At 51.4% G+C, this 26,670-nt stretch overlaps 1 protein-coding gene across 1 annotated transcript in view; it reads left to right on the top strand.

The window, feature by feature from the left end:
- The window catches only part of ZC3H3 (zinc finger CCCH-type containing 3), a 186,707-nt gene extending 162,707 nt beyond the window's left edge, over positions 1–24,000 (top strand). Inside the window, exons 10-13 of the mRNA XM_055703962.1 lie at positions 7,759–7,934; positions 9,677–9,885; positions 22,061–22,141; positions 22,322–24,000. Of these exons, the coding sequence (XP_055559937.1) occupies positions 7,759–7,934; positions 9,677–9,885; positions 22,061–22,141; positions 22,322–22,353 (498 nt within the window). The 3' untranslated portion in view covers positions 22,354–24,000. The remainder of the gene's footprint in view (positions 1–7,758; positions 7,935–9,676; positions 9,886–22,060; positions 22,142–22,321) is intronic.
- Positions 24,001–26,670: the final 2,670 nt, after the last annotated feature.

The raw sequence follows: 26,670 nt of genomic DNA, 5'->3' as shown, positions 1-26,670 counted from the left end.
ATCTTGGCTTTGGGGTGTGATGGATGAGATTTTGAGGGTCATGGAAATGGGGTTCTTCAACAAAGTGGTGTGGGGAGTGATTGAATGCTGTAGATATTGCCATACTGCAGTGAATGCCAGGTTGGGGATTCAACTTCTGGATGGACATATCCAAAGAGTTATAGTCAATGGCTCTATGTCCAAGTGGAAGCCAGTAATAAGTGGTGTCCCTCAAGCATCTGTACTGGGACCAATACTGTTTAATATCTTCATTAATGACATAGTGGGATTGAGTGCACCCTCAGCAAGTTTGCAGATGACACCAAGCTGAGTGCTGCCGTTGATTCCCTTGAGGGAAGGGAGGCCATCCAGAGGGGTCTTGTCCCGCCTAAGGAGTGCACCCATGTGAACCTCATGAAGCTCAATGAGGCCAAGCACAAGGGTCCTGCACCTGGGTTGGAGCAATCTCAAGCACAAATACAGGCTGGGTGGAGAACAGATTGAGAGCAGCCCTGCAGAGAAAGATCTGTGGTTGCTGGTCGATGAAAAATGGGACATGAGCTGGCTGGCAATGTGCTCTTGCAGCCCAGAAAGCCAAGTGTATCTTGGGCTGCATCCAAAGCAGTGTGACCAGTGGGTCTAGGGAGGGGATTTTTCCCCTCTGCTCCACTCTGGTGAGAACACCCCAGAGCACTGTGTCCATCCCTGGGGTCCCCAGCACAAGCCAGACAGGGTCCTGTTGGAGCAGGGCCAGAGGAGGCCATGGAAATGGTCTGAGAGCTGGAACCCCTCTGGTATGAGGAAAGGCTAAGAAAGTTGGGGTTGTTTAGCCTGGGGAGACCATCTTGCAGCCTTTCAGTATAAAAAGAGGACTTATAAGAAAGATGGAGAGAAACTTTTTTACCAGAACAAAGAGTAATGAATGGTTTTAAACTGAAAGAGAGTAGCTTTAGATAGGATATAAGGGCAAACTTTTTTTCCAGCAAGGGTGATGAGACACTGGAGCAGGTTGCCCAGAGAAGTTGTGGATGCTCCATCCCTGGAAGTGTTCAACATCAAGTTGGATGGGGCTTTGAGCAACCTGATCTAGTTGAAGATGTCCCTGCCTATGGCAGGGGATTTGGACTAGATGAACTTTGAAGGTCCCTCCCAACCCAACCCATTCTATGATTTGTTGATTCCTCCTTATTTCTGTGACTTGGCTTTTGTGGTGGTTCAGCTGGTCCTGGGTGATTCGGGATTGGAGTAGGGCTGCACTGGCTGGTCTTCCCCTCCACCCTCTTGGCTTGCCTTGTTTCTTTTATTTATATTTTGGCTTACACTGTCTTCAGGCGTTGTTACGAGTTCTGTGGCTGTCCTCCAAGCTGATTCAGGACACGGTCAGAAACCAACCCTGGAAAATCCAACTTCTGGCCAGTGTGACTCCAAGCAAGGTGCTCACCAGTCGCAGGGAGCTGGAGCAAGACCTGACAGGAAGCAACTCCCAAATAAGATAGTATGTTTAAATAAAAAATAAAAAACCCCAAAATGCTCAGTTATGGTACCTCTGCTCCTGCTTGGAGCTGAAACCTGGAGGTGTTGCTTACGTGCATGCTGGAGAGATGCAGTGCTCTTTGACATCATTTTGCTATGTGGGAAATTTCAATTACAGAGGAAGTAACATGTCCAAACCATGGAGAAGAAAGATGAGAAGTAACAGCTGACGGGAACTTAGAGGAAGATGGCAAGAGGTGGCAGAGAAGGGATGCAAAAGAGAGCCCCATCCATTAGGCCATTTCAGTTTGGGCTGGACCATGCTGGAGGAATGGATGCTGCAGGGACAAGGCTTTTTCTTGGCCACTTAAGTCTCCTGCAGCTATTTTTCTGCCTCTTCCCAGTGAGTTTAGAAATACCATCCCATTCTTACTCCAGCTCCGGAGGTATTTTAGCTCAAATGCTGTTTTATTGCCTGCAAATACCAGGGGAGAGGGTTCATGGCTTTGCAGTAGATGCTAGGGAGCATTTGGTAGATCCCAGATACTAATGAGCACTTGGAGAAGGCCATCAGAAGTCATCGCTTCCCTGCAAGCATTTAGCTCAGATCACCAAACTATTTTGAGGGCAGAAACTCATTTTGGAGCAAATTCCTTAGGATAATTGTGTTGGCTAAATTTCTCCATCATTATTCCACAGCCTGGATGATGTTTGGACGTATTGTCCTCCAGGTTTTAATGACAGGGAGCTGGATATTTTTTTTTAAGGCTGCTTCCGTCTGCACCCAATTATAAAAAAGCCATGAAAAAAAAGCTATTTACTGGCTGTCAGTTCAGAGCGGTGTCAGAAAACAGCTCCACCACCTCCAGCGATAGCTTCCCAACAGCTGCTTAGCACTGAGACATGGTGGGTAAGAGGGACATTAAAACAGCCTGACATCAATCCACTCGCTTAATCCTGCACTTGGCGGCGAGGCTACCTGTAATAGTTCCAGTGAAGCTGCATGGATGTGCTTTAAAAAATAGAAAGTACTTGAGTTGAGGCACTTGTGTTTTGGGGATTAACTTGTGCTTTTAATGCTCCCCTTCCCCAGAAGGTCTGCTTGGTGCTTTTGTCACCACATTGTGCTGGGTTTCCAGGAAGGAGCTGGACTCGGGTCCGTCATGGTGGATGGAGAGATAGACACAAGTCCAAGGAGATAGGAAGATGCTCCAGCACTTTGCCATCTCTTGTCTGTCTGCTGGTCCCTTGTCACCTGCTGTTGACTGGTGCTGGAAAAGTAGCAATCAAGCAGGGGGTGAGACAAGCCTGGAGATATTAAAGAAGTTCAACTTGGGCAAACTGCTGGTAGAGCAGAGCTGGAAATGCCAGGCTGGTCATCCCCACCCTGTAAGGTCAGTGGGTGGTTGTTAGTTGGCCCAGTAACCCAGCTTTGCCTTCTGCCCTCTGCTGCTTCCTGCCAAGCTCGTTCGTGGAAAATGTTAATTAACGTCATTCCCAGGGCTGAGCTGGGACCTTTCAGTTGCTGCCTCCTTCTTTGCCAGGTCCATGCTAAAGAAGGCTGTGCCCTGCAAAACCCCCTCATCCCTGTTCCGCTCCCCATGCACTTCGGGGCCTGTTGGGCCATTTAAGGCTTTGTAAGTCGTTAACAGCACCTTGAATTTCACCCAAAGCTGCCTTGGCAGCCAGGGAGGAGTCCCGACCACGGGGGCTGCCAGCCGGGCACTGTCCCAGCGCTGGGCACCGCTGCCGGTCTCCTCCAGGCAGGCTGTGGGGGGAACCCCAGAGTGAGGAGACCAGGATGGGGACGACATCAGTGGGATGATGACATCTTCATCAGCACCCGATGGAGCCGGGGAGGTTTATCCCCAGGGCTTTTTAGAACTGCTGTGGGTTTTCCGTTGTCTCTCTTGGAAGGGATCAGAGGTTTTTTTCTCTTTTTATGATCCAACCTGTGGGCTGGCAGGGATCCCATGGGGGTATAATTAGCCACCCCAACAGGTGGAAGGGATCAGATAGCCCCCAGCACGAGGTCATGCCCGCCACCCCAGCATGGGCTTCACCCTGGCTGACACACAGTGCGCAGCAAACCACCTTACAGCAACCCAGCCCCAGCATGTTTGCTCTGGCATGCAGGGCAAGAGCAGAACAGTGGCCATAAATAAACAGAAGGGGCTTTTCCAACCACTGAGCCCAGCAGGGAGGTGATCCCAGCCTCATCATCCCAGCCCTGAAACAGCGACGATGCACGGGGCGTTACGGAAGAAAGGCCGAGCTCTGGGAGCGGCGTGGAAAAGCCATTAGAAACCGGAGCTGGGGACATGGCCCTGGGATTAGTCGCACACGGTTTGTTTTCTTTATTAAGTATCTTTTTGCCATGGAGCCAATAAACATGGTCTGGTACAGTGATTGACTTGGAGGTTGGTGCTGGTGAGAGCACTGGGGAGGTGCCATATCCTGATCCTGGCACCCAGCCAGGACCACAGCACCATCCCTCCCGCAGGGATTTGTAACTGGTCCCTTGGGTGCCCTGCTTGGAAGAAACAGCCATGTTTCTTGGCTTTTCCCCAAAATAGCATCATTCCTCGGCATAGCAGCATCACCACCAGCTGCAAGGGTGAAGCATCCATGTGGCTTTTTGAGACCAGGGCTCTTTTTTTCCTTCTCTTCTCCTTTCAAGTCCATTTTGTCCTGGAAACTACTCTACAGAAGCAGATCTCGCATCCTTGAGGCTCTGAAGAGCTGCTGCCCTGACAATGAATAGCAATAATCAGCATCAGGTGGGTTCATAATTAATAGGAGGCTTTCAGGGTGTCACCATCATCACAAGGATGGAGACCCAGAGGTGGTGGTGGACTAGAAGCCTTCCAGCATGCAGTAGATCTGATATACCATCAGGCCAGCTAGCCATCACATGGGACTGGTGCCGTTGAACTAGAGCTGGCCCCAGCTATAAGAACGATATGGGAATTACTTTGCGTTGATGCCAGTCAGAAACATGATCACACAGCCCAAGAGCCCATCCCTCACTGTTTTGCTGCCTGACACTGTACGGAACCTGAAATCCTGAGGTTTTGCTCATGCTTCCCTTGGGATCCACTTGCCCTGTCAAAGTGAGCTCAGCAGTTCTGCCTGTCCTGTGCCACCGGAGTCGTATAAGTTTTAGGCAGGCATTATCATCCATCACTGCCCATTCAATAAAGAATGGCTTTGGGCAGAGAATGTGGGGAAAAGGGGAATGAGAAGATAAACCACAAGCGGTTGCAGGTTTTCTCCATGTAGATGGTCTCAGCTGGCACCGCGCCAATGTGGCTTTCAGCCTTTCCATCTCTCCATCACCTGGCAGCAGCCCCTGGGTTCATCCTAGCCTTCAATCCTCAACAGGCCATGCCTTTAGTTTTTCTCTCCCCTGATTTTGTTTCACTTACTTTTAAAGCAGTTATCAGGTTGAGGGGTTTGCTTCTCTGCTCATTATTTTTCATGACAAGGACTGCCCTTGAAAGCTGTCTTGTCGCTGTCTTTTGCAAGCATTTATTCTTGATCCGGGCCATAGCCCGTCTGCAGGTGGAGGTGGCCAGACCAGCACGAGTTGGGAAGAAGGTAGAGGAAAGTGAAAGCTGTTCTCCCAAACCTCTGCTTGATTCAAATTTCTAGGTGATTTGCAAGGGAATGGCTGCTTAAACACAAGCTTTCTGTGCTGAATGTGATGGTTTTCCCATACCCGCTCTGGAATGGCATACCCAAAATAAGCATCAATGCTACTGCTAGCTCGGGGCAGGCAGGAGCTGGCCTTGCCTGCATGGCTGGGATGCTCTAGTCTCTAGTGATGCTTTTCCAGTGCTTGTCCGTGAGCGGAAGAGAGCAAACAGTCTCCTGGGCTGCATCTGAAGCAATGTGGCCAACAGGTCTAGGGAGGGGATTCTGCCCCTCTGCTCCACTCAGGTGAGACCCCCCTGGGGCACTGCACCCAGCTCGGGGGTCCCCAGCACAAGCCAGGCAGGGACCTGCTGGAGCGGGGCCGGGGGAGGGACACGGAGCTGGTCCGAGGGCTGGAGCATCTCTCCTATGAAGACAGGCTGAGAGAGCTGGGGTTGTTCAGCCTGGAAAAGAGAAGGCTCCGGGAGGGAGACCTTAGAGCAGCCTGCCAATACCTAAAGGGGGCTGATAAAAAAGACGGAGAGTTTTTACCAGGGCCTGTAGTGATAGCACAAGGGGCAATGATTTTAAACTAAAAGAGGGTAGGTTTAGATTGGACATAGGAAATGAATGTTTTCTGGTGAGGGTGGTGAGACGCTGGGCCAGGTTGCCCAGAGAAGCTGTGGATGCCCCATCCCTGGAAAACTGAATGGGGCTTTGAGTGACCTGATCTAGTGGAAGGTGTCCCTGCCCATGGCAGTGGGGTTGGACTAGATGATCTTGAAAGATCACTTCCAACCCAAACCATTCTGTGATTCTGTTTCTATGAAACAGGATTTTGGAATAATGGCAGACCCTGGGCACTGTTTAGAGATCACTCTAGTTTCAGGTTGCCCATTGGCTTGTAGACTTACTTACCATTGAAGGTCCTTCAAATTGAGGAGGAAAGTCGTAAACTGTGGGTTTAATGAATTTTTATTGGAAAAGCGGTGCTGTCACTGCACCGTGCCCCCCATCGAGACAATGGCCATGCGTCCATCTGGATCCCCAGCCCTCCTGCTGCTCAATGCCATCCCCAACCTCCAGCAGACAAGCTCCTTGCTCTGCTGCTGACTTCAGTGATCGGCCCCAGGCAGCAGAGCTGCTGAACCTTTCTGCCCTTTTAAAGAGAAGCTCCCACAGCTCAGCAGGGCTGCTGCTTAATCCCAAAGGTCAGCATGGGGAGCTGCTCCCGTGCCCCCAGAGTCAGGTTGCATTAAAAGGGCAAGAGCTTGCCTACATCCCACATTGTTGGGAAGATGCATTTTTATAAACAGGTGAGAATGATCATGCTAAAACCCTCACTGTGTTTCTGTTCCCCTGGGTTTGTCTTGTTTTGCCCCAAACCTGTGCAAAATTTGAGCAACTGTGCTACCCTGTAGCAGGGAGATTTGCAGCATGGGCATCCAAGTGTGGGAGGACCCATGTGGGGAAAAAGCAGACTGCATCTTTGCTCGTGGAGACTGTCAACAGGGGAATGGATGCTGATGTTGTGAACCCTTTGTTGCGCCGTGTGTCTTGGATTGCCTCTCTCCATGGGTATCATGACGTGGTGCATGCCTGTGCTTCCTGCAAAAGCCAAGCTGGCTGGGATGGGAGAGAGCACCCTGGGTGGGAATGGGTCCACCCAGGGCATCATGGGGCTGAGCAGGGCTCCAGGACCTGCTGCCACCCTGCATCCCTTGGGATACACTGGGACAAGCTCTCTGGATTGCTGGGTGTTCTGTCATGGTGTTTGGAACAGTTAGAGATTAGAGAAAAGCTGTTCTTTCTCCCTCCCCCCACCAACGTTCTCAGCCACCCAGACAGAAATCAGATCTGAAGATGTCTCCTCTGCCCTGCCTGCGTTTCTTCCTGCCTTTCCCACTGCCAAAAAGTGCTGTTCCACAGCAGAAAGCCTTGTGCAGGGGAAGCTGTGGAGCACTGTTGACATCTCCATCCCACTAGCACAGCTGGTGGCTGCAGGGACAGCTGTGAGCATTGCTGCAGGGAGCTCCTGAAACGCTGGGCTGGGAGTGCAGAAGCACTTTTAGTGGTGAACATCATGGTGCCCTGGTTTTGCCAGCCCTATGCCATGGCCATGCTAAGCTTCTTTGGTCAGACGAGCATCAGCAAATCTCATTTCCAAGCCGTGAGCAGAGCGGGTTGAGCTCCAGCCCTCAGCCACCTTCGTCCAGAGGGTGGTCCAGGCAGCAATCCCAAAATAAGTCCTAAAAGGAAGGTCTTTCATGCCTGGTCTTCCCTGCTCCTCCTCAATTGCCAAGCATGTCTGGGACAAGAAAACCTTGTGTCTTCTCCAAACCCAGCTTCTCCAGCCCAGTTAACCTCTTTGGAACCTCCCAGCATCACCCCCTTGGGGGCTGATCATTGCTGTTAAGACTTTAGAGGTTTGGTTCCATAAAATCGGGCGCTTGGAAAGCTGTGGGTGAGTGTGTAGTGTCTCCCAGAGGAGAGTATTATTTTTAATAGTATTTTGGAATGGAGTGGTATTTTGATACTGAGAAGGAAGTATCAATACATCCTTCTCTTTAGCAACATGTTGGTGCCATCTGAAGGAGCCCTGAAGGGAACCTGTGCTCCCTGCAGAGGTTTCACTGCTTTTCCCAACATCACTCTCTTTTTCCCTTGCAGTGCAAGAAGAAGCACACGCTAGTTTGCCCTGACTTTGCCAAGAAAGGAGTCTGCCCCAGTGGTGCCCGGTGCAAGCTGCTGCACCCACAGAAGAAACGCCACCCAAAAGAGGCAGAAGATGGGGAGCGCAGTGACCCCCCCTCCAAGTGGAGACGAGTCTGGGAGGAGACAGGCAGGTAGGAGAGAGCAGAAGAAATTCACTTTGCTGTTCTTAAACAGCTTTCTTCCTAGCCTGCTCAAAAACATTTCCTCTTCCAGGTGTGTATCCATCTGTGTGCTGGTTTGTTTTAAGATGTTGATGATGTGGGTCATCGTGGTGCCTTCTTTGTAGAGTAACGGGGTTGGGCAGGGTCCATGCTCAAGGGAGAGGTCCCCAGGCAGAGCTAATGGAGAGAAAAGGTAAGATAGCTTGCATCTTGCTACCTGATGTGTGCCGTTGGAGTGTAGCTATCTTCACCCTTAGAAATGTGCTGCCCAGTGCTTTGGCACCTCCAGGTCTCTTTGAGGCTTTTGTAGACCTTCCTCCTGGGAGGTGGAGGAGCCCTGATGGAGACCCTACTGCCAAAACCAGGTACAGTTTATCCATAGCTCTGTGAGAAACTGGAAACCATCATCCCTCTTCCTCTTCTTGATGGCAGAGAGCAGAGCTGAGCTCTTGGTGTGGCATGGAGGGGCTTGCCATCAGGGCTGGACTCACTGCCTGAAGAAGCAGAGATGGGGACAGACATGAAGATACAATAGGCTTTGTAAAACTATTTGATGCTGGGCTGGGTCCTTGGTTAATCCTTGGAAGCTCTCTGAGCTCTCTGTGGTACTTTTGGATGCTGGGATCTGGGATGGAGCCACAGACTGATGATGAACACGTTGGTCCTCGTCCTCACAGGGAAACAGATCTTCTCAAACTTGGCACATTCTTGCCTTCTTCTGCCCTCACCCCTGAGCTCTGCCTGTAGAATGACTACATCCCAATGCAATTAAAATTAAAGCCAAGTTGAAATCTGGCTTTAAAAAATGAAATCCAGAAGTCCTGGTTAGCAGGAAGAGAAAACACCAGCCTGGATGCTTGGCTCCTCTGTGGCAATTTGCAGCAGGATGTGGGGGTGAAGGTGGAATGGCAATGGAGGGACCTGGGAGCCGTGCTGGTCTGGTCCATGCTCTTGCCCAGTCCTGAGCCTCATCCTGGTCCTGCCTTGTAAGGTAGCAGAGGGGGACAAGCACTCAGCGGGCTCTCTGAACTTATTCCGGGTGACAGAAGAGCCTTGGAATGACGCAGAGCTCACGTCCCCAGTGTGAATGAGGTATGAAATAGCTCCTTGCTCTTTTTTAGGTAAGGAGGCATAAGCCCAGGGCTGAGCAGTGGGGGGGCACCCTCCTCCTGTCCTGGGGCCGGCTCCTGGCATCCTCTGCTAGGAAGGGAGCACACCCAAGCTTGGAAGCTGCTCAGGAGGGGTTTTTTTTTTCCTTTATTGGCACCGTCATCAGAGATGTCGAATGAGTTGAAGTGTCATATTCGCTGGGCTGGGAGGAGGGTGGCAGGGTTGGGGCTAAGCCAAGCCCAGCAGGACATCTCCAAGCCATCCCTGCTACCCATGCCCTCCATCTCCCCTCCTCTCTGCTTGCTTAGCCCAGCCGGCACCCAAACAGCCCATCACCTCCACAAGCACACCTGAGAACTGGAAACCTTGCAGGGAAGTGCGGGGCAGGGAATCCAGCTGGAGGGTGAGAAACTCTGTCTAAATCCAAGCCAGCTTCTGGGAATTTAGAGATACAGAGCAGCTTGGGATGGAGCCCAGGGAGCCTTCATGTGTGGCTCTGGTGGTTATCCCAGCCTCTTCCATTGCACGTGATGCCATGCCCATCATTGCCAAGTGGGATCGTTTTATTTTTCTGTATTAATTTTCCCCTGTGCCTCCTTCAGGAATGATCCAGCTCAGCTCTGTGATGATGGGGAAATGCCCGGACCCTCCAGTGCGGAGCAAGAAGTTAAGTTTTGGAAAGAGACAGACACTTCGCCAACCAACTGGCTGCAAAAGCTGCCGTCCTTCATCTCCCTCCAGTCCTCAGCATCCCCCAGGGACGAGGGCTGCAAAGTGGAGAAGGATGAGGACGAGCCAGAGGATGAGCCAGGTAGGAAGTGCTTGCTCTGGTTTTGCTGACGCATGCTCTGAGCTGCTCTGATTCACCGTGCGGGAGAGTTATTTCCCAACTGCTCTCAGTGGGTTTTGGTGAGATCCATGTACCTTGTGAGATGCCAAGCCATGGGAGCCCAAAGTGGGATGGCAATCAGGACTTGTGTCTCTCTGCACACAAGGGCACATGTCCCTGGCTCTGCTCCTGAAACCACGCAGTAGGATTTTGTCCCCATCTTTTATCATTGTCCCCTTCTTCCTTATCCTTTAAATTATCTGATGATGAATCCAGTCTCATTCCAATGACGGACCTGCAGCAGTCTCTGGTAGAAGGGTGTTTCAGAGGGGTGTAGTGATGCTCTGCCTTGCTGCTGGACCCACAGAAGGACCTCTGGACTGTTCATCACACATATTTCCCAGGGTGAAATAGCTTCAAAGCTTAAAAATAAAAACACCCCTGGTGGGAGGTGGGGTGACGTGTTTGCAGGTTGCAAGTTCAGAGGAAGAGCCATGTTAATCTGAGATGATCTGCTTTATTCTTTTGCTAAAAGATGGGGGAAGAGGGTTTGTAAATCAGTAACATTTTTGGAAAAGGCTGTTTTAGGATGAGCAAAACTTCTTAAAAACTCCGACATGTGAGAACAAACAGCATCTGCTTCAACATTTTATATTTTTGAAAAAATTCAGGGAAATGTTTCAATTGTTTGAAACGGAACTGACTGTGGGAATAAAAGCAGGGGGAGGTAGCTGAAGTAATGAGAAGAAACGTCTTTGTTTCTCCAGAGTGGCTCATGGTGGACGTTAGCTACATTTCTGCTTCTCCAACATTTTCCTTGCTTCTTCCTCTCCTAAATCAGCTCTGACACTGGAAAATCCAGCACTTTGGGGCACTGCAGGGATGCGTCCGCAGGAGCAGAGGTGATGGAGGTGCCAAGGCAGAAATCATGTCTGGTCCTTCCCAGTGCTGGGTGGGAGGTTTTTGGCCAGGTGATACTTCAAGCTTTCCTTTTCATCTCCTGTCCTTCACTGGAGGGATGTACAGCAGCTGCATCTCCTGAGCACCTTCGTGAAAAGGGAGGCAGCATCTGGCTCAGAAAACAGAATATTTTGTGGCAGTAATGATGAAATCCTTGGCTCAGTATGAACCAAAGGGCTGGAGCATCCCTCTCTGTCTTCTGTCCCGTGCCACCTCTGACTGAGTATGCAGTTGGAACAGGATCCCATGGGGAGAAGGGATGAATTCAGTACTGAAAGCCAGGCTGGGGCATTTGCATGGTTGTCCGTAAGCAGGTACCAAGGATTTGCAAGGCAGTGCCAGGCTTGAACACGGAATGCTTCAAGCCAGGGAGGTCTGAGATGCCTTAATGGTGTGGGAAGGAAAATTCTCGGGATTAGCCACATATTCCTGAAGTCACAGGCAAGTGAGTGTGCTGTCGAATCACAGTGCGGCGGAGACAGCAAGGGACCGTTCTGGCTGGGAATGGCTCCTCTCCGTGGCATGGGGTGAAGTTCTCCACTTCCCTTTCCAGGGATTTCTTCCCCTGCGTGCCTCCCTTCTTCCCTCTCCTTGGCTCTGGTTCAACTCCCTTTTGATCTCAGTGATGCAGCCAGGGAAGCACTCCCAAAGCAGTGGCTTAATCGGTTTTTTTATCTCTGTGGTGAAGATGGAGCAATTAATCTGTGGACAAAAAAGCTGTCAAAATGCCCTGGATTGCACTTGGCAGCCTGGAGTAACTCGGTCGAGAGGGCAGAGGCATCATCCTGGCAGCGAGGACATCCTTTTCCTCTTAACTCCGGTTTGCACATTCAAGGGAGGATGATTTCAGGTGTTTTGGGTGGGAGGATGAGTAGAAGGAGCTGGTTCAGTCCAGGGGTGTTGGGAGGAAGGCTGTGGGGAGCTGGTGTGTATGGGGCTGGGGCATGCATCCCTCCATGCTCCTTCTCCTTTGCCCAGGGAACACTGGCATCGGGAAAGCAGATGCCAGAAGATCAGAGGAAAGGCAAACCAGGCAGGAATTGCAGATGGCTGTAAAATCATCTGATGATGAAGCAATTTCCCTGCCAAAGGGATGCAGTGTGGTGAGTCTGGGCATGAGAATGCTCTTCAGTGCCTGAGTTTGCCCATGCTTGGCGCTGTGTTGCAGTTGGTAATTAATCTCAACACACATCAACACACATGGTAATCATCTCAACACACAAACAAAGAGGCTCAGGCACAGCAGAAGCTGGGGACCCCCATAACCTAATGGGAGAGAAGGCGCCCAAGCCACTAGTGAGCCGTCATCCCGAAAGAGCACAGGGTGGGGCTTAGGTGCTGCTGAAGGACCAAATGCTCTATGGTGGCCACATCACCAGAACTGGTGTTTATGAGCTTGAAGTGCTGTTTTGAGCTGAGCAGGTGGTCAGGATGAGTCTGCGTAGCTCTAGGTAGTAGCTGGGGTCTGCAGTGGGGCTTGGGGGTCTGCGCCTTCCCCGCTGTGGATTTCATACCCAGGATAATATTGGGTTTCTGCTTGTAAAGCCTGAAGGTGACACACAAATTGGTGGGGTAGTAAATAAGGAGGAGGACAGGTTATTATTACAGAGTGAGCTGAATTGCTTGGTTAAATGGTTACAATTTAAGAAAATTCCCTTTTAAGACTGGTAGATGCAGGAGGAATTAAATAAAAACACAGGCTCTCTGTGCAGGAGGGATGGAGTGTGGGTTTGGAGATGACGTTTAAGGACAAGTGTGGGCAACAGTATCAGTTTGTGGGGTCTCAGTGGGGGTCTGCAGCCTCTGGCCTTGGAATATAGAAAAGAGGAACTGGAAAAGGAGTGATGCGGTCTGCATGTGTGGAGCAGAGCCCGCTGTTATTCTTCAGTTGGGAGGGTTCCCAACCTGCAAGAGGAGCCTTGTAGTTTGGGGTCAGAGTGGTAGTTTGAGGCCACTGGTGCTTTCTGAGCACCCTCCAAAAAGCCTGTCCATGCAGCACAGGGAGAGCAAACTGCTTCCAGCCAGGCATCCCAGCTGGGAAGGGTGGGCTTGGTGGCATCCTTGTTGTGTTCTCCATCCAGGAGGGCAGAGCTGGAGGGAGCAGGGGCTCCCCTACCCCTCCAACACCCGTTTCCAGGTAATGGGCTTTTCCATATTTCACCTTCCAGTTAAATAGCCTGTGCTGGAGCCTAACTGGCCTCCCCGCGCTAATTGTAAGCAAGTGCACCAATGCAAACCATTCCAATCGAGTGCTAATTTAATTAGAAAGCACCCATTTTAGTTAATTTGTTCGAGAAGATCACTGAAAACTCCTGGAGAGAACAGATGTTCCCCTCTCCCCCGATGAACATTCAGGGGTTTGTAAATGGCTCCACTCAGCCTTGTTTAGGAGAGAAAAGAGGATTTTATAGCTGCAAACAACCCTTTCTGTAAACATTTTACAGCTCTCTGCACGTTTGAGTGACGATAAACCCCTAGCAACTCGGCGGGCTGCAAATTTGCGACCATACGGCTATCATTTTATTGTCATATTTCACGGTCGTAACGTTAATGGAAGATGCTCGCTACAGTCTTTTTTAACGGCTCCGCTGAGCACGCTCAAACGCTTTGGCTTTGGAGGAATTCACGGAGGTGCAGCGCTTCTGGGTTTGTTTACAGCTTTCACTTCTGGAGGAATAACTTTGCAAATGCAAATCTCCCCCCTTCTCTGCCGGGCTGGACCAGTGCTTGAGAGCCACCCCCAACAGGGCATGTGACTGTGGGGGTGGGCAACCCCTTGGTGCCAGATCCTGATCCAACCATGCCCAGCTCCTGGAATGTAAGAGAAAGCTGGTGCTGTGAGCCATCCAGTTGGATGTGGCCAGACCCCCTTGGCTGCACTGAGGGTCCCATGGGGTCTCCCATCACCTGTAGTATCTCCTTTAACCCTACTTCTGACACCAGCTCTTTGATCTAAAACTTATTTCAGCAGCCAGGTGCGGCAGCCAACCCTTTTGGTCAGTGTGAGCCAGCAGCAGAAGATGCCCTGGAGCTTTCCAGAGAGCATCTGTGTGGTTGGGGATGAAGGGCTAGGACATTGTCCTGGGATAACAAGAGCTGGCATTCACTGTCAGCTTTGATGCTGGCAGGACTTAGCGCAGTTCGCTTCTCTTGGTAGGATCGTGGAGGAAATATTTCTGTGGATCAAATACAGGGAACTGGTTTGTCTGTGTGGTCACAAACATCTCCTTGTACATCCTGTGCTCCAACCTCAGTCGTCTTGATGGCATTCACTGAACTCGCTCCAGTATGTCCATGTCCTTCTGTACTGGGGAGCCCACAGAGCTCCAGGTGTGGTCTCACAAGTGTTGGATGTTTTCATAGCACTACCAAATTAGCCCAATCCTGAAAAGCGCTGCTAATGAAGCATTTAATGCAGACCTCAGTGCTGAACTCAGACTTTTTCATGGTAAATCTGAAGCCTTTTGTTTATCCAGGGGAAAATTTTTTTATATAGTTTTCTCTTACTGATCTGTTATCTGTTATGCACCTCCATGGAGAGTCTGGCTCCATCTTCAACCACCTTTAGGTAACTGAAGACAAGTAGTTAAAGACAGCAATTCCCCATTAGTTTTCTCATCTCCAGACAGGAACCCCCTGGTTCTCTCTTCTCTTCCATCCAGGTTACCTTCAGGAGGCATCTGAGCCACCTTGGACTTCTTTGAGGATCTTGAGTCCTGGCTGGTGGGGAGCTGAGGTTTTGGCCTTCCTGGTGGGGCTCGTTGCCTCTTTTTGGAAAAGGCCTTGGCCATGATGAAGTCAGGGGCTAAATGCTGCACCTGCAGCCGGTCCACCTCCCTGGCTTCTTCTTTGGGTGGGACCACATCCATGACCTCTTCTTCAGGGGGGGTCACCTCCATGGCCTCTGGATCTCCCACGACTTGGCTGAGGGCAGCTGTTCTGTCCCACACAGTCTTCCCAGCCTTTCTGCTCCTCCTCTGTGTATTCCTCCTCCAGGTTCCCTCCATTGACTTGTCATTGACAGCACCACCTTTCTGAGCAGGGTCCTGGTGCGTCTCCTGCACTGCTGGTGGGGGTGTTATGGCTCACTGTTGTCAGACCTCTCTTGGAGAGCTGGTCACTGGAATGGACCTCTCTTCCTCAGAGTCTGGCTAAGGTGCTGGAGAAGCTCTTTCCTGGGCCTCCCAGCTTTTGAGGAACCTGCTTGAAGGTCTTGGTGCCTCACCCAAAGGCTGGCAATAACTCTTGACTCCGCCGTACCTTTGCTTGCTCCATGCATCCTGGGTGCTCACAGCAGCAAGAAACCCAGCAAGCTGTGGAGCCAGATCAGTGGACCATCTAATAAGGGCTATGGGACAGTGGATGGTTAAGTGGCTTGTGACATCTCAGGATTGCTGTGATGTGTGGCTGGCTTGGTCACCTGCCAGGTTGGGAAGAGTGAGGGGGTTGATGGGCTGAGGACTGCTTTTCATGTGGCTTTTCACTTGTGGAGAGCCAGGGAACTCTGCAGAGCTGCTCCTGGTCCCCTCATAGGTTCCTGGGGCAGATCAGATTGATGGGAGATGGTTACAGATCATCTGAGATCTTTGGTCACAGTAGTTTTAGCCTTTGCAGGCAAGGGCAGCAACTGAAATCTTTATGCAGAAACAGGGGTTTTGGCAGGATAGTGGTGTGTGCCTCAGTTTCCCCATTTGCTATATTCTTCTAATTAGCAGCAGCTCTGAAGCTTTATTGGCAGTTTGTGGGTGGCTTGAGGCGCTGCAGGATGGAAACAGCTGGGAGGGTTGAGGGAGAGCCAGGGATGAGTTTAGGTATGAGAGGAGCAGATAAACCATCTCCTTTGTGTTTTGGGGGTCTTTCCCTTCAGCTCTGGGCCATTTTCAGATCCAAGTCCAGGCCTTAGGATCATAGGATGGAAGGGACCTGGGGAGGTCATCAAGTCCAGCCTCCTGAACCTGTCCAACCTCAACAATAAGGTCCAGCTCATCATCCAGGTAGGAGATGGCAGGAGTTGGTGGAGACACTTTGATGGTCATGGTAAGAGCTCATGAGAGTTACAAGACCTCCCAGATCCTCAGGAGATGATACCAATGGGACAAGGAAAAGTTAAGGAGAGGAAGGGCAGAAGGACACCAAGCCCTGAAGTCTGCAGGGAAAGAAAAGGGAATTAGGAGTGTGCTTGATGTACCTTGTTGTCCTTACATCAGTGTTACCATTGCTGTCTTTCTCTGAGGCACTCTAGTCTCACAGGATAAATTAACAGGCTCCACATCAGGCAGCAGGAAATCTCTGTCTTCCTTCCTGATGGTACCCATGAACCAATCCCTGCCTCATAGCTTAACAACCTGGAGGGCTCCAGGACAGTGTGGACCTTGGTGGTACCTTCCCATCTCTTCTCCTGGCATTTGGCAGATCTTTCTTGTAATGGAGAGGGTGATCCATGCACCTGGCAGGTGGTGATGGGATGTTCCTGTGCTCATCCTGATCTCCTCCTTTGCTGTGTTATCCTGCTGCAGGTGAATGCTTCCTTCACCAGCTTCTCAGCCAACGCCACGCTCCATCAGGCATGTAGGGAGAGTTTAATAAGAGAGCATCAAAACTCTTTCGTAACTGAATTAACAAACCTTTAATAGAATTGCTTTTTCTAATGCAAAAATCTGTTGAGCTGCAGGTAGCAGGCTGCATCCACCCCTTGGACAGGACAGTGCCTAGCAGTCTAATTGGTTTCCTGTTAATGGGCTGGATCTACTTGGGTCATTAGCAATTGCATCTTCTCCTCCTGAGTCAGCAGGTCCCTACAGATTTGGGGGCTGTTTGGTGAGTGTCTCTGCAGCGGGGTGGGTTTAGGTTGCTTTCATACACCGTGGATACTGGTTTCAGACATCTTCTTGGTCATGAATGCTTCCTTCCCAGCCCAGAGAAACAGGTAGACTGATACTCAGGCTGATGGACCTCACCAGAACTCCTTGGTGGACCTTGCGTTAGATGCCTTGTATCTGGCAGCCCTTGCCTCTGTTTCTCCATCCTTTCATTTTCATCCCTTACTAAAGCCCTGATCCTGCTGCAGAACACCACCAGGTTTGGGGTACCATCAGGCTGTGGGGTAGTGCAGATAACATGGCTGTTGTTGAAGGCTGGAATTGGATCGCCGCATGTCTTGGTGGCTCTGGGAAGGTCCAAAAGTCAGAAACTTTACTGCCATTTAACTTCCTTACTGCAAAGGAACCAGTGTAGTTGACACTTCCAGTAAACCTGGTGAGTGCAGTGACTTTTTCTAATTGGGCTCTCGCTCTGAATCAGAATCATCATTTCTTAGCCCACAAAAGGCTGTTGGCAATACTGTTCTCTGATTTACTTTCTGCCTGGACTGAGCCGCCTGCACGTTTGCAGTCCTCTTCCCTGATTGATTTGCAGGTGACTTTCAGACCTGCCAAGTCTCACTCCTTTGCCAGGACTGAAATCTACTTCTTCCATATTAATTTGTTACCCATTTTTTAGGGTCTTGTCCACCTGTGGCAGAGGGTCTGTAGACCAGGGCTTTTAGACTTGGCTCAGGATTTCTGAAGGCCCCTCTTGTTCAGCCTGCGGCCACTTGGCAGCCATGTTGTTCCCCCCCAGGTTATTTAATGACCAAAAAACTGAAGCTGGAAGAGCCCTCCCAGGTGGTGAAATCCCGTCTTCTTCAGGGTAAACTTCAGCTCACCAGTAAAAGACAAACATGGTGTTCACCACGCATCATCAAGGCCATGTCAACATGCACCACCAGAGCACAAAACATCTCTGCCATGCCCGACGAAGCCCCACTCCCACCACTGCAGCTCATGGCTAGTGTTCCGATTGCTTTTTTCCACTTAAAAGAAGGAATTAAGGAGAAGAGACATGGAAAGAACATCCTGGCACAGATACCCTGCTCTGCAAGCATGGCAGGAGACAGGCACTACTAGGCAGCAGTGGGACATCACCCCCAGCCTGTCTTCGCTTCGAACATCCTAGTTAGGAAGCAAGAAAATATCTGAGCATTTTTCCTTCTGGACAAAGCTTCTCATGACATCCCAGCCTTGATGCTTCCCCCACATGAGGGGCAGAAGGTCTGGGCGGAACAGCAGCAGGGTGAGGTTTTGGTGCAGGTTGTCTCACCAGATGGATTAATGCAGGATCGAGCCAAGGAGATCCAGCCCCCCAGCTGCTTTTTCTATATGAAAAATAATTTGTGGAAAATTCTGGGGCTTAACCCTTGCCATTGACCTTTCCATCCTGCCTTTGGTTCTTGGGCTTTATTTAAAAATATCAATAATAATTTCAATTTATTTTTTAAAGGCATCTCCCAACGTACGTTTCTCTGGGAGCTGACTCAGTGAGTGCTTTTGCTGAGAAAGGAAAAGCCATTTCCAAGGCAGATTCAGCCTCTGGGCTTCCCCAAAGTGGTCAAGAAGGGGTTAAAGTGATATTTTTCCTTTGGGAATGGGGGAAAAAAGTGGTTTGGGGGGATAGGGAGATTTCTCCTCACAGTGTTAAACTTGGAGCATCCGGCAGGGAGATGCTGGGATGCATCTCGGTGCTCCGAGCCGTCAGGTGGAAACTTTTGCACCCCCCTTTGCTGTGTTAATAACCAGAGCATTAGCTGGCTGGTTGTTAATTGTAGCCACCTTGTTAGCCCGCTCTCCTTTTAGAAATGGGAATATATTTTTTGTTCGGGGCTATTGCACACAGTCAGCTCTCGGGGAGGAGCAGGTGGTTGCGGGTATCATGTCCCACACGAAGCCCCTTCCTGGAGCCTGGCTGGATGCAGGAGAGGACGAAAAACACTCAGGAGAGTGATGGAGACCAGACATCCATCAGGTTGGAGGTTGGTCAGGAAGGAAAAGCATCAACATAACTGGCTTTCCCTCCAGCAAAGCTTTTTATAGCTGGCTGGTGGAGTTTGGAAAGCTGCAAGCAAGCCATCTTCCCGTGCATCCCCTTGCTTTGGGGCTTGGGAATCTTCCACCAATGATGTGGGGCAGTCTCCAGCTGCCTCCCACCCTCACAGCTCGGAGGGGAACAAATTTATTTAAACCCTCATCGATCAGGAATGGTGGGCAGGGAGAGAATCTGGGGACAAGGATGAGACCCTCCTCCTTTCATCCCTCATCTGAGGGGTTTCCCTACTTTTCAATCCCTTTAAAAAAACCTGTATCAGCATTGGGATGAAACAAATTTTGTTTTAACTTTCCTGTCAGCTGCAGCTGGAACTGCTCGGCTCGGCAGCGTCTGGGGGAAGGCCAGGTTTTATTGAAAAATATAATGGTGCCACCTGAAGCGTGATTTACTGCACTGTCCACTCCTCGGACTTGATAATATATTTCTATTAGATTTCCTTCTTTTCCCTCCCTTCTCCTCGTGAAGAGTGGCAAGTTTTTCCATCTGCCTGACACCTTCTTAGGTTTAGGCAAAATAAATGTTGATTTTCATCAGGAGGAAGAGCGCTGGAAGTCCTAATTCTCCAGCGAGGCTGACAAGCTCAGCAAAAGCTGCCCGGCTTTCGATGGAGAGCTTGTGATCCAGCCCTGGTTCTTCTCTTTGGAAGCAGTTCAATCATCGTAATGAAAAAGGGGCTTCTTAGCCCGGCTTTCGCTAACTAGAAATTATATACCTGGTTCCTGGAAGATGGATTGCATGGCTGCTGAAATGCAGGGAAGAAGCCGGCGGGGGGAGAGAGTGAAGGTACACAAGATGCGACCCAAGATTGATCACGCCATTTGCAGGATCTCCCATGCACAAAAGCAGAAAATATATTTTCTTTTGCTGGGGTGGGTTAAGTGACACCCCCGTTTTGTCCAGGTCCCCCCTGCCTCTGGTTTTCATGGTGATGTGGGATGCAGTGTTTGCCCATCCCCACTTGCTCTGTGGGGTGAAGCATCCACTGCTCCATGCTTTCCAGGAGCAGCATCTCCCTCCCTCCAAGGTGAGAAACTGGACTGGTTTAGTCCTTTTACAACCTCTTGTGGTTTTAATTCATTATTGCCCTCCTCAGTTTTTTGAGGAATATGTTGGAAATCAGACATGGATGCTGTGAAATCATCTCGGCTCCGTGCAACCCTGTACTGAAGTCAGGAAGCTAATTACGGTTGATTTAAAAATCATCCTTAATTTTTTTTCTTCTCTCCAAAAAGAAAGAAATCTATTTCTACTTCTGTAATCATATTTGCGTTAAATCGCAAAGCGTGGGTTTTGTGCCACTGCATGTATATTAGCTAATGAAGTTTTCTCCAGCTCATCCAGGGGAAACTGAGCTGTTCCCATCGTTCCCATTGGACTGGGGCGGCGGTTGCTGGTGGGGCAGGAGGAAGGAGATGCTAATTTTGACCCCTTGTGGTTGATGGATAGCAGCTCTGCTGGACCCTAACTACAGCAACCAGGGTGGGATTTGGAAATCCCAGGCTGGAAAAACCATCTGGCTCAATGCAAAAGAAATACTTGGGGTCAGCTGGAAAATTAGAAGGGTGGTCAGAGGCTGAGCAGGGTGTGATGGGCATCTGCTTGGTGGTGCCGTTCCCCAAAGCTGAATTTGGCTGCGTTTGCCAGTGACTAATAGCTGAGTCCATCATGGCTGCTGTGCAGCCCTCTGATGTATGGGTGTTATATTAAGGGTGGAAAGGTGCTAAATGAGCCCTCTTTATTTTACATAAATTAGCTCAAAAGCTATGTATCACTGCCACTACGGCTTAGGCTCTGAGCAAGTTTGTTTACCCAAGTTTAAAAGCAACAAAAAACTCTTGGTGGCTCCCTGTTGTTGGATGCTGTTTGGGCTCCTCACCCCTCCTGCTTCCCCTGCCCCCAAACCTCCTTCAGGCTTTCAAGGCTGCTTGAAGGTGCCCATTGTACCACATCTGTGTTGGGCATCATTGTTTGGGAGGTGCGATGCGGGGTGCTAAAGCTGGGGTTTTACAGAAATACGGTTAAGTTGTGTGGTGCTTATTCATCTGGAGAGGGTTTGGGCTGTATTCCCTCCATCTTCTCCGTGACCTTCTCCACCTGCTGTAATCCCAAGTGAGAGGGGACTTTTCCCACTAAACCTCATCACTCAGCAAGCTGTGGGTCCTTTTTTCTGGGAAACCTTCTCCTTTTCCCATCCACATTCATCTCAGTGTCTTCTTGCCCAAGTGGCCACTGCTCTCCTGCCCAGTCTGGTAGGTAAGACCCCATGAGCACCTCTCCACATACTTCAGCAAGGGAAAATAGGAGAAACTCCAGTGTTGTGGTTGAAATGGAGGGGGGCTTCATGCCATCCACCCCAGTCCATGGGCTGTGCCTGGATTTGTCGTGTGAAGATGCCACCTCCCAGAGGCACTTCATGGAGTTTTGACTCTGTATGAGCATCTGGGACCCGTTTTGGGGGAGACACAGTGCTCCAGCAAGGAGAAGTAATCACCCAGCACATCCTGGGGGGACGCTGGGGGTGGCTGAAAAGTTTGATCCCCAAACCTGGAGTGGCCAGAGCACCAAGTATGAGTTAACCTCTTGCTTGCCAGTGCTCTGCTCTTTCCTGCTCCAGCCCAGCCCCAAAGCAGGTCATGATGCTCACCTTGTGCTGCTGTTTGGAGGTTGACTACTTTTAAATTTCTTTTTCACCCATAACTTGGGGGTTTTGCAGCAGACTTGCTGCTCTGCGCCAGGAAGGGACCTGCAAGTGCCTCTGTCCTGTACTACTTCCAGGGGGCTGAGGGTGCTCAGGGATTTGGGGAATCCCAGCATCCACCTCCATCCCAGCAATGGCCAAGGGAGACATAGGCTCTGGACTTGCAGGGAGACATGTCCCCACCCCAAAGGGAACAACTCTGCACCAAAAGGCAGGGGAAAGGGCTGCAGGGCAGCAAGGCCAGGCTGAGCACCAGATTGGGGACACACGTGTTCCCACCAGCAGGCTGGCAGGGTGGTGGGGGAGCCACAACCATGGCTGTGGGCTTCAGGATGGGAGGCACAGAATGCAGTTAGGTGCACTCATTTATTTTTCTACATTTGCTCACTAATTAACCCTTCTTGTTGGCGGCACTGTGCCCTCTGGGGCAGCTTTTACTCCCTTTTCCCACTGTTAAGGCATGAAGCACCAGGACTGCAGGAGCAGCAGAGGAGCTCAGGATGCTCCTGTGACCCAAAGGATTTCCAAGGTGACCTGAGTCAACCTCAATGACTTTCTCCTCTTCCTTTCTTCTCCCAGGCAATGAGAAAAAGAAGAGGACTTTGCCACCGTCATCCTTGCGGGACTCTGAAAACGCACGTCTGGAAGAGGGCGGCAGAGGTGAGGCTGGTGGGTGCTAGTGGGGTCAGGTGCAGCTGGGGCAGGGGACCACCTACATCCCTGCTGCCTTTGCCCATCTCCAGTGTGTTAACCAACCACAGTCAAGCAAGGAGAAGCCCAGGGGTGTCCAGACACATGGTACCCCCCTCCCACCATCACCTTTGCCTTTCCTCCCTCCAGGCAAACAGCTGCAGATCAAGCCCCGGCTGTAAGCAAGACCCGATCAAGCGGCAGCTGACCAGCTCAGGAACTGCAGAGCCGGGCATGACCTGGCACCTACCTCAGGATGCCGTGGCCAGATGCAGCACCCCCTTCTCATCTTGCTTTTCTGGGACATCATTTTGGCAAGGAGACGGATGGCAGCATGGGGAAGCACCACCTGTTGCTGCAGGGGAGCAGCTTTGTTTGAAATACATTAATTTGACAATAGATTTATCTTTTCAGCCAGTGTATTGAAGGCAAGCCCTGCCGTCAGGCTCCCTGCATGCTTGCAGAGCTAGGAAGAGGCTCCCATCCCCATCGGTCCACTCACAGATTGTGGCTCTGCTGCAGTCCCAGACACAAGGTGATACAGGGACCTGAGGAGCTTAATGCCATCACGTGACATGCCTGCATCCAGGTCAGCCACTATACTGGGGACAAGTGTGGCCAGTGGTTGCAAGTCACTGTGGTGGTGTGTAACAGGGTGTAGAGCCCCAACTCAGCTCAGCCCTGATCTCTTCGTGCCAAGAGACCACCTGCATCCATCCCGCTCTATCCCTTTGCTTTTGGGAGATTTCTTGGAGTGGAGCTATGTGCCGAGAGCATCCCTAGTGGAAACGTGTGTTCGGAGCAGTGCTGAGCTCCCATCAAATGCTCCTGCAGCATGTCAATGTCTCCCGTGGCCAGTTGCACCCTGACACCCACCTCTTCCCATCCCAGAGGGGGTTTGGTCCCCCCTGGGAGACCCAAACCAGCTCTTACGGGTTTTTTTTGGAAACTCCCAAATCTAAGCAGGAGCAAAACACAGGGGGAGCTTTGTGCCGAGTACTCCCAGCCATGCAGCTGCCAGCACATTGGGTTTTTGCATCCGTGGGTACAATTCCCACAGGGATTTCGGAGTGGTGGATGCTGTTCCCCCACACGGATGAGGTCCTGGGGACGGCTGCAGGACTTCCCTTTCCCAAGAGGTGCAGAGAGTCAGGGTTAGCCATGGGGAGTGGCAGGCTTTGCTCATCCACTGCCCTGAGTCGCAGCTGCAGGGAAAAGGCATCAGCAGGGACGTGGGTGAGCCCTGGGGCTCCCAGGGGACCCAGCACCCAAGTGTGCTCAGCAGTGGGGTGGGTGGTAGAGCTCGGCAGTGGGCTCAGGGGCACCACGGCTCTGGCAAGGGGCTGATGGCTGCGGTTTTTCCCCCTGCAACTGGGTGGTGTGGGACCCCACAGGGGTTTCCCTTCCCTAGGTGACCCCCTTGGGTGTTATCACCCCACATCTACAGACTGAGATGCTCTCCCCGGCTTGTGGAGGTGGATTTATCACCTGGCTCACATGACTGTGGGCACGGCATGCCACCAAAGGTGAGACGTCATTAATGCCTGTAACCTCCCTGGGCTCCTGTTTAGAGATGCTGCCCACTTCTGAACCAAGAGCTGGCGTGGGGGTTAGTACCACTTGGAGACCAGTTTGGGGAGGCCACGTCCCCAGCATCCTCCCAGCCATTGCAAGGACCAGCAGGTCCCCCACTCCGGGGCTGCACTCATACCCCAGCGTGTGTACAGTGAGCAGTTTTTTAATAAAAACTTCATTGTCTCCGTTGATGTTAAATGTCTTTTATTAACCCATGTGTTTTGATATGTAAATAAAGAGTTTCTTCCCTAGGATGCCTGGTCAGAGTGTGGCTTTGCTCTTTTTTTCAGTGATACCACATGAACACCCCCTCAAGGAGCTGGCTAATGCCGGTGGAGGGGCTTCTCTGATCCCCATATTTTTTGACATTTGTAATTATTATAACTTTCCCCCCTTTTACCTAGAAAGGATGTTTCTTCATGTGGTGGTTTCCTAAAAAAAACCCAAAAAACCCACCACCTAAATTCACTAAAAATCACCCTGGAGGAGATGATGATGATGCAAGTCCCCAGGGATGGCCAGTGCAGGGTGACAGTGGCCGGGAGCTTTGGTGTTTCCCATGGCTGTGGCTCCCTAATGAGCAATCTAACTGGGATTAAGGCTTGCACTGCACTAATTGAGTGAGGCAATGAGTAGCTTGCCGAGAGCCACGGCTCCGCCGCCCACCGGTGCCGCTGCTCCCTTCCTGGGGAGGATTGTAATTTATTGCTGGTTGTCATTAAAGCATTGCTTGGGGGTGATTAATTTCCAAGCAGGGATAAACGCAGCCCCGGGAGAGGTGTTGCTGAGCCCTGGTGGGTTCCCCCACTGCCACCAGCAGCCGCAATGCCTGGGTGATGGGCCCCAATGGGGGTTTATCTGTCCTCCCCATGAAGCTGGGGATGCTGTGGTAGTGGGTGCATGGCCGGGCTGTCCCAGAGCCCCAGCAAGGACGTGCCTTTGCTGGAGGGGTGGCACAGGGCAGTGTTTCTGGAGGGCACTGTAAACATTTCCTGGAAACACCTGCCACGGCGGGTGCTGCTGGCACAACTGTTGGTGCCTTGCCAGGGGGGCAGGTGCCGAGGAGGTGTCAGCCGCTGGCTCGCTTTTCTGCCTGTCATCAGGGTAGCTATCCCCTGCCCTCCTCCTCCTCCGTGCCCGTAGCTGGTCTCACCATGGGCACCAGCCTCATTGCTGGTGGTTTTTCTTCCCCCTCCCAAAATGATTTCTGACCCTTCTCTGTGCAGTGACACCTGGGTTCGTGCTGCAGATGCTGGTGGAGCATTGCCAAGATGGTACCATCAGCTCATGGGGTGCATCATGGTGGACACCACCTTTGCCATGGGGTGATGCTACTATGAGGGCTTCCTAATCCAGCAGCACCCCAGACTGGGTGCTGCGCACCATCACCCTATCACCCTGTTATCAACCAACTGGGGAAACTAAGGCAGCACCCACACGGTTACCCAGCCCCGCTCGAAGGGTTAAAGGGGCACACAAGCTGCCCACTCTAAAAGCAAAAGGTGACGCCATCCCACCGCCATCCCATGGCCACCAACCTGGTTATGTCACTTGACCGCCTGCAAGTAAACTTAGATGACTGGTTCAGCGTGGCGGGGAGGGCTGGGGACATGCTCCCCCAGCTGTGTCACTGTACCCAGCCACCCCACTAAAAATACCCAAGGGGGTGTCGTGGGTGAGCGACGTCCCTGTTGGAGCCCGGCCCATTCCTAATCCCTTGGTGGCTGCTGTCCCATCATGGGTGGCAGCTGCTGATGGGGGCCGGGTGCCCCCAAGGTGCCAGCAGCTCCCAGGAGGAACGTGGTGCCAGGGTTAGGGAGGTGGCATCACATCCCAGACTCCCCACCCACACACCCCTTTCCCAGTGTGGGACCTCAACATCCCACTGCACAGGGACACTGATGCTGCATTTGGGGTCACATAAGCAAACGGAGGTTGAAAACACTCTATAAAAAGGGGGGTTTATTGCAAAAACATCCAGAAGCCCTTTTTGTCCCCTTCTTTGTCCCCTCCCTCAAGTTGGGGGTGAGGGATGGAGGTGTCCTATTATCCCCTGCCCAAGTTTGAGGTCTCCATTATGGGATATCTGTGTTCCAGGTTATCCAATATAGGTTAACTTCCAGCATCACCAGGGTTTTGGGGGACACATGTGGGGCTTTGCCTGCATGTGTGACCCTCCCTGGGGGGACAAACACACACACACACACACCCCTCTGCCCCAACTCAGTTTTACCTTGATGGGAGCAGATAGAAGGGGACAACAACCTCCAGAGGCCTGATCCAGTAAGAGAAATGATGTGAAGTTTTAATTGCTGGGGATGCAGCGGGGTAAGTGGGTTTATCCCCCCCAAAAAATTATTTTCTGCAGTAATTTGGCCCAAATAATCCCTGCTTCTGAATGGTCAGTTAGCACCATGGAAGGTAGTGTCCCCCAACCCCAAATCCCTGAGCAGGGATGACCATCAGCTGGGCAAAGGGACCGTCACCGCCCACATCCCATGGAGCTGCCTGTAGGGTGCAGAGGGGCAGGATGCAGCCAGGCTGGGATGCAGTGGGACCGAGGCTGCATCCTGCAGGTGATGGAGACAACCCTGAGTCCTGAGGGGGACTGCGGGTTGGTGGGTGGGTATTGATAGCCTCTGCAGGATGAAGCTGGTCATCCTTTGGGGTTTGGTGGGACAACTCAATGGCAACTGCCCTGTGCCTCAGTTTCCCTCAAACACTGGTGTGAGGAGCAGCTGTGCCCGCAGCCCCGCAGCTGGGACCAGGCTGCCATGTGCTCCATCCCTGGCCTCAGCACATTTCCCCATGTGATCCCTGAGCCCCGGGGTGCTGTCCCTGACCCGCTGCTCCCACACTGACACTGAGCCCATGGAAGTTAATTCTTATTCTCGCCTGGATACCCCAAACATCCTCATCCCTCC

The sequence above is a fragment of the Falco cherrug genome, chromosome 3, assembly GCF_023634085.1.
Source record: "Falco cherrug isolate bFalChe1 chromosome 3, bFalChe1.pri, whole genome shotgun sequence".
NCBI lineage: Eukaryota > Metazoa > Chordata > Aves > Falconiformes > Falconidae > Falco > Falco cherrug.
This window is presented reverse-complemented; position numbering and strand designations above follow the sequence as displayed.